The 13,025-nt window shown below is 38.2% G+C and overlaps 1 protein-coding gene across 7 annotated transcripts in view; it reads left to right on the top strand.

Annotated features, from left to right (window-relative positions):
* The window catches only part of ADAMTSL3 (ADAMTS like 3), a 390,466-nt gene that overhangs the window by 250,461 nt on the left and 126,980 nt on the right, over positions 1-13,025 (top strand). For all 7 annotated transcript variants that reach the window (XM_009429726.5, XM_016927318.4, XM_024349337.3 and 4 more), the window contains one exon: positions 8,423-8,709. In XM_009429726.5, the coding sequence (XP_009428001.4) occupies positions 8,423-8,709 (287 nt within the window). The remainder of the gene's footprint in view (positions 1-8,422; positions 8,710-13,025) is intronic.

Genomic DNA, 13,025 nt, shown 5'->3' with positions numbered 1-13,025 from the left:
AGCTGTGGAATGTGTTGACAGTTGATATGGTTCATTGGTTCATGGTTGTTTTAAAATTCCTCCCTGGAGCCTCTTCGTTTGTTTCTATGGGATTCTTAACACTTCAGCAAACTTGTTGCCCTCGCTGTCGTTTTTCATATACAAAAACTAAGGAAATAGGATGGACTTAGTTAGTACACCTTGTATGTTTCCTTCACTGCTGACTTAACTTCTCCATTTGTGGAGATTATATTTGCTAAAGTCAAATTAGGTGACGTTTCAGGAATGTGTTTTTCTAACAACAATGATAACAACAACTAATATTGAGGAGTGCTTTGTGCCAGACCTTGTTCTGAGTGTTCTACGTGGATGAAGTTGTTTAATGCTCACAACAACCCTATGAGGAGGTGCTATTCTTATTTTCATTTTGGGGCTGAGGAAACAGGCGTAGAAACATAAAGGAATTGTTTTGGAGATATTAAGTGGTGGACAGTGATTCTACGGCACGTAAGACTAGAAAGAGCTGCAGTTTCGTGTCAGATGTCCTGAATTCAAGTTTCACCCATCCTTGGGTTTATCTAATGGAGTAGACAGAGAAGTGAGTGACTGCATGATGGTATTGTAAGGTTGCAATGCATTATAATTACGTTATGGTGTTATTCGGGATCAGGGATGGTTTCCGGAAATAGATGGTACATGAACTGAGATCCTAGAGTGTCCTACAATGTCAGAAGAGCAGCATGTCAGGTATTTGGAATAGAGGCTTGTGTGCAGGCTCACTGGCCCATGTAGGCCACGCAGGTTGCTAAGGTGGTCTGAGGTGGGTGAGGGGCGAGGGGGATGGGCCCGGGGAGCAGTAATGGCAGCAAGGATGCAGCTGGAGGAGCCAGCAAGTCTTGAGGGTCTTCCATGGTTCACTAAGGAGCTTGGACTTTATCAGGAGGCTGTGGGAGCCATGTAAGGATTTTAAGCAGAAAAGTGACATAATCTCAATTACATTTTTGAAAGATCCCTCTGGTGGTCTGCAGTTTATTTCCAATTATTCACAATGATAAATAAAACTGCAGCGAATTCCAAATTGCACATCTCTAATTGTCTCATTGGACATATTTTCTGGCGTGGAATTTCTGGGCCAGGGATAAGCATTTAATTTCTACTGTCAAATTTCCTTTTAGAGAGAAATCAGTGCTGGCTTCTCTCGCCAGCAGCAGTACTCCAGCTTGCCTTTTTCCCCGTACGTTCATCAAAATCAGGAGATTATCTTTTTTTTTAAATGTTATTTTGTAGTTTTTTTTATGGTTCATGTTTTGCACTTAACTTTGATCCATGGGAAATTTACTTTCACATATAATATGTAATCTCAATCTAACAATTTTTTCCAAGTAATTAACCAACTGCCCCTAGCACTATCTGTTGAGTAAACTACCCACTTTGGTTTTAAAATGACGTCATTGTACAAATAATACTCCAGTGCCAGTACCATATTATTTGAATTACTGTGTCTTTTAAATACTTTTTTCTATTAAACTGTGCAAGTACTCTGTAATTGTTATTCCTTTTAAAAATGTTCTTGATTGTTCTCACCTAACCTTACATAAAACTTTAGAGTTGTATTGTCTGTTTCCAACTTCCCCCCCCCAAAAAAATTGCTTCAGCTGTTTGGCTCAGAACTGCATTTTTTCTAAATTAATTAGGGGAGAATAAACATCTTTCTAATTTTGAGTCTTCCCATTCAGGGGCATGTGGTCTCTCCATTTATTCAGGTTTTTAGGCTTAGAATCCCCTGAGTATTTTATACCTCAGTTTTCCTCATCTGTAAAATCAGGAAAATAATGATATTTATGCATAAGGTCATGGCAAGAATTATATTAAATAATACATGTAATATGCTTAGCATAGTGCCTGGCAGCTAACAGTAAGTGTGGCTGAATTCTGGGAAAACTGGTAATTTTAGTATATGTATCTATATATTTATATAGTGCAACACACACACACACACACACACACACACGCACACACGCTCAGAGTTATGGGCTAATTTATTGAACTGTTTTGGTTTTTTCCAAAAATTTTCAGTTAATTTTAGTAGTTTTCATAGCTGTGTCATTTTCAAATATGATAATTTTGTCTATTATGTTTATTCTTTCCTAATATTTATACCTGCTTTTTTCCTCTTCCACTATATTTTCATTTGTATTTTCCTTATCTCATTTTGTTTATTCTTTTACTTTTTACATATCTGAAGTCATTCTGTGTTATTTGTATTATCTGTAGGTTTTAAAATTACCAGCTGGGTGCAGTGGCAGGCACCTGTAGTCCCAGCTATTGGGGAGGCTGAGGTGAGAGGCTCACTTGGTTGAGCCCCAGAGTTCAAGGCTGCATTGAGCTGTGATCACACCACTGCACTCCAGCCTGGGTGACAGAGCAAGACCCTGTCTCTGGAAAAAAAAAAAAGAGAGAGAGAGTCTATTTTTAAAAGGAAAGTTTAATCCATTTAAATAGATTTTTTATTACTGATAGTTCTGGTCTCCATTTTAAATGTTTCCTTGTTTCTGATGTTTTCCTATATGATCTATATGAACTTGATTTGTTTTCTATAATAGCAGGAGATTTGTCTACTATAATTTCATTTTTTAACACATTCAAACCTATATAATTTTTATCATAAACATCTAGAATGGTGCCATTTCTGCTAATTTCTCCAGGTTTAAAATGAGTAAATTGGCATTGTTTTGTTGTTGTTGTTGTTGATTTTTCACTTTGAGACAGAGTCTCGCTCTGTCACCCAGGCTGGAGTGCAGTGATGTGATCTCAGCTCACTCCAACACCACCTCCCGGCTTCAAGCAATTCTGCCTCAGCCTCCCTAGTAGCTAGAACTGCAGGCATGCACCACCACACCTGGCTAATTTTTTTTTTGTATTTTTAGTAGAGACAGGGTTTCACCATGTTGGCCAGGCTGGTCTCAAACTCCTGACCTCAAGTGATCTGCCCACCTTGGCCTCCCAAAGTGCTGAGATTACAGGTGTGAGCCACCACGCCCTGCCAGATTTCATTCTTTTTAATGGCTGAATAGTATTCCATTGTGTGTATAGGCTATATTTTCTTTATCCATTTATCTGTAGGTGAGAACTTAGGTTGATTTCATATCTTTACTGTTGTGAATAGTGCTTTGATAAACATACAAATGCAGATATATTTTTGATATAATGATTTATTTTCCTATGAGTAAATAGCCAGTAGTGGAATTGCAGGATCAAACGGCAGTTTTATTTTTAAGTCTTTGAGAAATCTCCATGGAGGTTGTCCTAATTTACCTTCCTACTGACAGTGTTTAAGTGTCCCAAGATATGTTTTTCTTTCACTAATACATGCTGCCTTCTTCTCTTGTGCTGAAGAATGATTTTAGCAGTTGGATATTTGTGTTTTGTTTTCTTATTCTGGAATTAGAAAAATAAATTATCTAAAAGAGCATTGTCAAATTGTCTTTGGATTCATATGCTGTCATCCTGGATGATCTTTAAGTGCTTCTGTATCCTCTGATACAGGTGAGGCCGTGTAGAATAATGCTAGCAGCTGTTGTATACCCTTTGATTACTTCTCTGTACCTCAGTTTTCTCATCTGTAAAGTGGGCATAATAATATTTCCTGATATGGTTGTTGTTATAAGAAAATGATAGAATTTGTTTGAAGCCCTGAAGACAGTGTCTCACAGGAATAAGAATGCAATGAATGTCTGATGTTACTATTTTTATTTTATTGTACTTATTGAGCTTTTAACTCAGACATCATTACATTTAATTCTCACCCAATACCATTAGGTAGGTAATATTATTGTTCTTATTTTACAGAAAATTTTTACCTTTGTATTTGAATAACAGTTTTACTGGACATAATATTCACAGGACTCTGATTCTATCTCTCTCTCAAAACTCTTACTCTATCTTTTCCTGGTTTTGAATGTTGTGTGCATCTGAGGTACCCCTGTCTTTGTGTTCCTATAGGAGACTTGCTTTTTGTGCCTAGACACCTAGACAATTCTTTCTTCATGCTCAAAGTTTTGTTAGCCAGGTGTATTCATTTTCCATAGCTGCTAAGACCACAAACTTAGCGGTGTAAAACAACACAAATGTATTATCCCACAGTTCAGTGGGTCAGAAGCCCAGTAGATTCAGCTGATGTCTCTGTTCCAGTTACTAGTAGGCCAGGATCAAGGTGTCTGTCAGTCTGAAGTCTTCTTTGGCAAGAGTCTGCTTCCAGGCTCATTTGAATAATTGGCAGAATTCAGTTCCATGCATTTGTAGAACTGAGATCTTCATTTCCTTGCTGACTGTGGGCTGAAAGATTGTTTTCAATTTCTAGAGGCCACCTGCATTCCTTGGCTCATGGTCTCATCCATCTTTGAGCCAGCAACAGTGGGTAAATTCCTGTTACACTTCAAATCCCTCTCGCTTATCAGTCTACTTACATTTCTGACTCCAGCCAGAGTGATATCCTTGTTTTTAAGGATGTCTATGATTAGATTAAGCCCACCAAAGTAATCTGGGATTATCTTCCCATCTCGAGGTCACACCTGTAAAGTCCCTTTTGCTGTGTATGGTAATGTATTCACACATTCTGGGGATTAGGGCATGGGAGTACTTGCAGGGGTGAGGAGCCATTATTCTGCCTACAATTCTAGGTTTTTATGCTCATCATTTTTATTACTTTTTCCTGGAAGACAGTGTACCTTTTCAGGATGTATTTCAGTCACTTTTTTCATATTTTATTTCTGAGCAGCTTTTCTGTTTCATGCGTTGGAATCTCTACATGAAGAATCCAGTTATCTTCAATATTGGATTACCTAGGTTCTCTTTAACTTAGTCCCTTAAAATTGTGCTTCAGAAAATTAATTTTATAGAGATGTAGTTTACATACAATAAACTGTGTCTATTTAAAGTGCACCATCAATGAGTGTTTTTTCTTTCTTTCTTTTTTTGAGGTGGAGTCTCACTGTGTTGCCCAGGCTGGAGTGCAGTGGTGTGATCTCAGCTCACTGCAACCTCTGCCTTCTGGGTTCAAGTGATTCTCCTGCCTCAGCCTCCCGAGTAGCTGGGATTACAGGCATGCACCACCATGCCTGGCTAATTTTTTGTATTTTTAGTAGAGACGGGATCTCACCATGTTGGCCAGCCTAGTCTTGAACTCCTGACCTCAGGTTATCCACCCACCTCAGCCTCCCAAAGTGCTGGGATTATAGGCATGAGCCACCATGCCCGCTGATGGGTTTTGACAGATGTATGTACCCCTCAAACCCCAGTCCCACTCAAGATCCAGAACATTTCCATCCCTACAAAAGTTTTCTTTGCAGCTTCTCTTTCTCTCTCAACACTGCATTCACTTCCAAGTCTGGCCTCTGTGTCATTAATTTGATCTTCAGCCATGTTTCTTCTGTTTTTTCCTAGTTCTGAATTGTTAGACTTGTGACAATAGTGTTATTATGTTTCACAGTTGGTTTCCATTTTCCCTTTTACTCTGTTGTTTTATCATCTCATCTTGAAGCTCTCACATCAGTGAAATGATATTCTTTTTAAGTTCTTCCATGTGCAAAGACGTAGGTAACACAGCCTTTTCCTCTGGCTGTGTTTTGCCCAGACATGGCTCTTTGAATGTATTCCTTTCTTTCTTTAAAAAAAAAAAAAAATTGGTGAGGGGAGACAAGATTCAGAATTGTATGAACACTATAATATCTTTAATTTAAATAAAAAATAATACATAGAAGGAAATCATGCTGGATTATGTGTAATTATTTTTTAGTTGCCATGTGTTTATTTATTTTTTTTAACCTTTAAGTCACTTCTTGTTACTTTGGACAGAACTAACATTTACTTTTTAACAGGACTTTTAAAAAGATCATTGAAAACCAACTTGAAATATACAGAAAAACTAGGAGGACATTGAGTATAACCATTATTTGCCCTGCTGGGAGTTTAGGTGAACCTTTTTTTTTTTTTTTTTTTTGAGATGGAGTCTCACTCTGTTACCCAGGCTGGAGTGCAGTGGCACAATCTTGGCTCACTGCAACCTCCACCTCCTTGGTTCAGGCGATTCTCCTGCCTCAGCCTCCCAAGTAGCTGGGATTACAGGCATGCACCACCATGACTGGCTAATTTTTTATTTTTTATTTTTTTAAAGTAGAGACGGAGTTTCGCCATGTTGGCCAGGCTAGTCTCGAACTCCTGACCTCAGGTGACTCACCCGCCTCAGCCTCCCAAAGTGCTGGGATTACCGGCGTGAGCCACCACGCCTGGCCAAGGTGAACTTTCTTACCTCATCTCCTCTCGAGATTCTCAGTCACCAAGATATAGAAGTCCAATTTGAATGAAAATATCTACTTCCCATTAAAACAAAATCCCAATTTTTAATTTTTTATAACCAAGGAGAAAAGAGAGAAAAAATTAATGACCATAAGGTAAAATATGCACATGCTTAGAAACTTTAAACCTTTTAAAAATATAAAGTGAAAACCTCTCTCTTTACACACTCTAGTTCCTGACACTTTCAGTTGCTTCCAGAAGAGAGAAATTATACATAAACCAGCATACATACAAACATGCTACATATGGGGCAGTTCATGTACTATGATCTCTTTTTTCTAAAATCAAAAAATAGTATATAGGTATATATAGATAGTGTATGTTATAGACTGTGTGTATGTAGCATATATGTATAATGTATTTATTTCATTTAACAGTCTTCAAGAGAAGACTGTTATCAATTCATACCTAAACCCATGTCCTTTTAAATGACTACATATTATTACACTGTAGGGATTTCTCGTCTTTAACCAGTCTCCTTTCCAATTCTACCATGAGAGTAGCAGAGAAAGAAAAGACACATCAAATATTAACTCCAGCATTGCCCCATCCTGAGGAGTTGAGCAAGCCCTCACATGGAATCTGAGAATTAGAGAGAAGGGTTCCCCACTAACAATTTTCAACACAAAGAACAACATGTTTTGTGTTGATTGATGTTTCTTTGCAGGACATGTATATAGTAATGGCATTTCATTCTGCTGATTGGGGGTGTGCTTATTTGGACAACTATATTTAAGTCTTGCCTGGGGAAAGAAGGTTGGATGACTCTGTGAGAACCTTACAACCCTGTCTTTCTGAGGTTAGAAATATTAAGCTTTGGAACTGCATCTTAAACAAACATCTTAGCAGTGTTTTCTCAAGTCATTTAGTAGAACATAACCCCATGGATAAGGGTCTATATTCACTTAAGTTTATGAAATGATGCACATAATATTTCTCTCTTAAGTATTTGTAGTTTACATTTATATTTCATAGTCTTTGGAAAAGTTTTACAGTGAATAAATCTGTTGAACATTATCGAGCCCTAAGTTTTCAAAACTTATTCTATTACTGAACTCTTTCTCCTCTATCACTTATTAATATCTCAAGATACAAAGTGTTTTTTCAGAGTATCTTAAATATATCTGTCCCTACGGAATCTGGTTTTCAAAATTCTGTGCAGGGGTCCAGTAAAGGACCAGATAGTAAATATTTTAGGCATTGTAGGCCAAATGGTTTCTATTGCAAATATTCAGTTCTGTTGTAGCACAAAAGCCATAGACAATAGGTGGAAAAATGAGTGTGGTTATATTCCAGTAAAACTTTAGTTATGCACGGTAAAATTTAATTTTATGTAATTTTCACATGTCACAAAATATCTTTTTTTCTGCCAACCATTTAAAAACATAAAAATGATTCTCAGCTGGTGGGCTGTACCAAAGATAGGTGGGCCAGATTTGACCTGCTAGTCATAGTTTGATGACCTTTGATTTAGTAGATAATAATTCAGAATAAGAATTAAATGCTTTGTTCAGCAAGATTGTGCAATATTTCTTTTGTTTTGAAGAAGATCCAGAAGCTTCGTGCACTTGTGTATTCAACATAAAAGAATATTAAGGCTTCATCCACTCTGTAGAAAGTATTTAAGATACCCTAAAATTTAGCTCCTAAACTTGAGACAGTTTAATACTACTCTGCCCATTACAGAGGATAAGCTCAATACTAATTTACTGAATAAATATTGGTGAAAATCTCCATATTATAAAATAAATTAGATTAGAAATGATCTCCATATGATGGTTTATTTATTACTAAATCTTAAAGAAAACCTTTATAATTTTGCAAAGGCCATAGCACAGATTCGAATTATAAAATGGATGTAAAAGTAGAATATATGTTTAGTGAATTACTCTTTCTGTTGCTAGTAAGATTTGAACGTTTGTTAACTGCATTATTGACCATCAACAAAAGTATAAAATTCCAAATGTGTGGAATTCCACCGAGTGAAGCTGGTTATTTTTGCCTTCGTTGAATGTGTCACTCCTCCTTTTCTGGCCTATATTTAATGACCCTCAGTGTCCTTTTCTGGTGGCTTCCTGGTTTTCCCTAGGTTCATTCCAGAACCCTGGTCAGCCTGCAGTACCACGTGTGGGCCGGGTGTGCAGGTCCGCGAGGTGAAGTGCCGTGTGCTCCTCACATTCACGCAGACTGAGACTGAACTGCCCGAGGAAGAGTGTGAAGGCCCCAAGCTGCCCACCGAACGGCCCTGCCTCCTGGAAGCATGTGATGAGAGCCCGGCCTCCCAAGAGCTAGACGTCCCTCTCCCTGAGGACAGTGAGACGACTTACGACTGGGAGTACGCTGGGTTCACCCCTTGCACAGCAACATGCTTGGGAGGTATTTGAACCTTTGCTTAAGGGACAGTTGTGTTGTGTGTTGCTAGTGGTTTGAGAAATTACTCAATCAGATAAGCCAAATATGCAAATTAGCAAAAGTCTAAAGGAGGTGAAGTCATTCAAATAACTGAAAATGATACTTTTTCTTTTTCTTTCTTTTTTTTTGTAGTGATTATTTTAGAAAGGTAAAGGAGAGTGGGACTATATACTAACCAAAAAAATTATGTTTGTTTGCCTAAGAATCTGCATGACTGAGATGGTTCATATGAAATAAATAGGAAAATGCAGAATGGATAAGTTAAGGCAATCTTGTTCATAAATCAGTCTTATAGATTGAGGTAGCCTGGAATTGCAATATCTGATGCAACTCTAGATCAGAGTTTGTCCTCAGAAAATATTTGGGTTCATATCCGCACATTGGGCCAGCACCTAGGGGAACAAACTAATCACCATGATTTATGTTTGTGTACATAGAAGGTGACATAGACAGCCAGGAAACCTTGTTAGGATTAGAAAGTGGTTGTATAGCCAGGTGACCCCTTTGGGGTGAGAAGTTGGCCCCCTGATGATTTATACAATCTAGGATCCAAAAGGGAGTGAAGGAGTGGTTAACAGGAGTCCAGAGAGCCACTCTTGAGGGCTCTGTTGAAAGTAAAAAGATAGAAATAACAAATAAGAAAACTATATCTTTTACTTACATGAAGGAGACTGGGTCTGACCAGGAATCCAGAGCCCCTGTCACCCCGTCCCCTCATCCTTTGACCCCTGACTGTGCCTTCCAGCCAGCTGCTATGTAAAGAGCTTGGTGCCTGAATGTGCTCTGCTCTTGATCCAGCCAATGGTGGGAAAAACACAAGGAGATGCTGTCTTAGAGCTCTTGGCTCAAGATCATGCTTTACTCCTCCCAACAGTCCTGAGCCCATTGCTTGAAACTCCCTATCAAGTTGTGGAGCTCATGGCCCATTCATTGTGCCTGAACCCCTCACTCTTGAGCCTGAATTCTCAATCCTTATCATTCAGTCTCTATGGCTTGATTGTATCTGTTTTTCTCTTTCCTGTCTAATTCAACTTCTATACCTGCGTATCCTTGCCACTTTTTGTATAACATTGCTAGCCTGGCAGTAAACCCAGCTAAAGTGGCATGTGCCTTACCCCCAGGCTGCCCCTAAACTACTGCCTTGCGGACAGAGTTGCACATGTGGACTTTAGGTGCCTTAGCTGCCTCTGGACTCTTTCTCCCCTTACTTGCTTCTGTCTGGTTGCTAAAAGTCCATGCCATCTAGCTAAGAATTTAGCCTCTCTGGTTTACTTGAACCTTAAACATCTGCTGCATCTTTTCCCTCCACAGCACATTGTCTGGGTTGCCCCCCACACTACCTTGTGTCTGTTCTTGCCCAAGCCAAACTCCTGCCTGCTCTTGAGTTCAGAACCCTGGACACGTTTTTGTTTGTATGTTGTTTTTTGTTTTTTTTGTTTTTTTTTTTTTTATGTCTTGGAAACCTCAACTCTAACATGCCCTTGGCAATTTGGGAACTGGTGCTTTCTCTTGATGAGTTTGGGGAAACCCTCTAGAGATAGCCACGGAGATGCAAAGATGGTCCCCTATTCAGTCACAATAATACATGCCTGGAACTTTCTACTGTGTGACTACAAAATGCCAGCTGTCTCCATTGCTTCTGAGTCACCACATTGCTGCAGTCTCACTAGAGACTTGGAGCTGTGTCTTTCATTAGGAGAGCAGAAGCAAGCCCAGCTGTTGCTTGCACACCCCAACATCTACCTTGTAATCTCAAGCTTTTAGGTGCTGTTGGTAGAATCCCTGTTTCATCTTCTTCTCCTGACTGGCAAGATCCCCTCAAGCTGGGAAAGCATAGCATGCTGGGTACTTGGAACTCAGCAGACCAATCAGAGTTGCTCAAAGAGAGATGACCAGGTGAATTCTAATTCAGCTGAGAGAGACTGCTGTCAGACCTCATTTTTGGAGGCTTTTACTAAAATACTAGAATCTACCTTGTGTTCTCAGTACCCACTGAGGTGGCCCTAGATTCCACCTCCAGGATGCCTGAACTCATGTGATAAATTCCTCTTTTTTTTTTTTCAGTAACAGCTTTATCGAGATAGAATGCGCACACCGTACAATTTATGCATTTAAAGTATACAGTGTAGTGGTTTCTAGTTACAAAGTTGTGCAGCCGTTAACATAATCAATTTCAGAACACTTGCCCAAAGAAACACTGTGTCCTTAAGCAATCATACCCCATTTTCCCTCAAATTCTAACCCCTGGAAACCACTACTGTCTATTATGGACATTGCATGTAATGGAATTATGTAATATGTGGTCCTCTGTGACTGCAATCTTTCACTTAGCATAGTGTTTTCAAGGTTCATCTATGTTTTAGCATGTTTCAGTACTTCATTCCTTTTTATGGCCAAGTGGTATTCCATTATATGGATATACAACATTTCACCCATTCATCGGCTGATAGAAATTTGAGTTGTTTGCATGTTTAGGGTATTGAGAATAGTGCTGCTGTGAACGTTCATGTATATGATTTTATATGGACATATGTTTTTATTTATCTTGGTTATATACCTTGGAGTAGATAGAATTACCTTTGAATCCATTTAAAACATACAAGTTTTTTGACACTTGACTAATTGAGGTTGATTATCCTTAGTGGCACTGTGCACCTTTTGCCCTGCTATGAGAAGAGAAACTGCCTTGCATCTGTCAGAAATGCAATGCAGTATTCAGGTGGGTGATGTTAAGGTGCCCATTTGCTTTATGATATACTCTTGTGTATCAGGAACACATTTTACAAACTTTAGAAAAGCTCAAGTTGGTAGCCTTTTACTACTCAGGTAAGCAGCAATTTAGCCTTATAAGGGTATATTTTATCGTTTAATCCTGGAATAATATTATTGAAATGAACCTTGGACACCTACTAACCCAAATTTTATAGTTGAGGAAGCTGAGACTCAGAGTCCATCATGAAGCCAAAAATAGAAAATGAATAACTTGATTCTCATTACTTAGCTGAACTATAAGTACATGTAATAAGCTTCTTAGCTTTACAAAAAGTAATATTTTTAATTTCTTGGGTTAAAAAGTAAATTTTTAATTTCTTGGGTTAAAAAAGTTATTTTTAATTAACTTGAGATTAAAGTTCCTTATAATAAATAACCAAATCCTATGAAACTGAAGAGCTAAGGCAAAAACCAAAATCCTTTATAAAGGCTGGGATGGAAATTGTGGGTGAGGTGACTCATGCCTGTAATTCCAGAACTTTGGGAGGCTGAGGCAGGAGGATCTCTTGAGGCCAGGAGTTCGAGATCAATCTGGGCAACATAGCAAGACCCAGTCTTTAGAAAAAAAATGAAATAAAATAAAATAAAGGCTGGGAATTGGGTACCTGCTCTGTGTTAGACTCCATGGTTCTTCACCAAGTTCTGCACTAAATCTTCAGGGATATAAAATAAATAGAACATATTCTTTGCCTTGATGGAGCACAGCTTTTGGTTGTTTTGGTTTGACTGTCCCAACCACACTGCTTATAGTCAGTGGTACTTGCCTCTGTGATCTATTTCAATGTGGTTCAGTAAGTTCAGCTTCCATAAGTCCACTAATGTGTGAGTTATGAATGTGGGCTTTTAGCCTTCACCCTGGATAGCAGAGAGGATAAGTCTGCAATGACTGACAACCACAATAAAATGAAATTTACACAGGCATATATTTATTTCTTCAACATTCTTATTTCTGCTGGAAAAGTAATATACAAATTACAAGTTTCTGAAAAGATAAATTTTGGTCACATTCTGATATTCTGTATACTTATATTTTCTAACCTATCTTCACATCATACAGGAAATAAGAATAAATCCTTTTGTTGTAATTACTGATGCTTAAGATCCTTGCATAAGTCTCTTTTCACATTGGAGTAGCAACAGAGAATTCTTTTTTAATTCCTAAAAGCATGAAGAATCCAGACACCAATCTCCAGCTTCCAAAGTGTGTGTATGTATGTATGTATGTATATGTATGTATGCATGTACTCATGCAGCAGTATCTGTGTGTGTAGATACATCATGTGTGTGCACACACATACTCATGCACATCCTGGAAGATATGCCTACCTTTTTAGTACCCTCTGGTAAGGTTTTATAATTTATTACATCATAAACATTCCTTACCGAAGTTCTTCTTTTATATTTTATATTGTTTGTTGTTTTTATGACCTCATTTGTTTACCTTTATGTTTTCCAACAACACAGGCTAGGAGTATATATGTGGACATTTGAGACCTGACCCCATTATG

This window comes from Pan troglodytes, chromosome 16 (genome assembly GCF_028858775.2).
Source record: "Pan troglodytes isolate AG18354 chromosome 16, NHGRI_mPanTro3-v2.0_pri, whole genome shotgun sequence".
Classification (NCBI taxonomy): domain Eukaryota; kingdom Metazoa; phylum Chordata; class Mammalia; order Primates; family Hominidae; genus Pan; species Pan troglodytes.
Note: the sequence above shows the minus strand (reverse complement) of the source record. Positions and strands in the feature narration are given on the sequence as shown.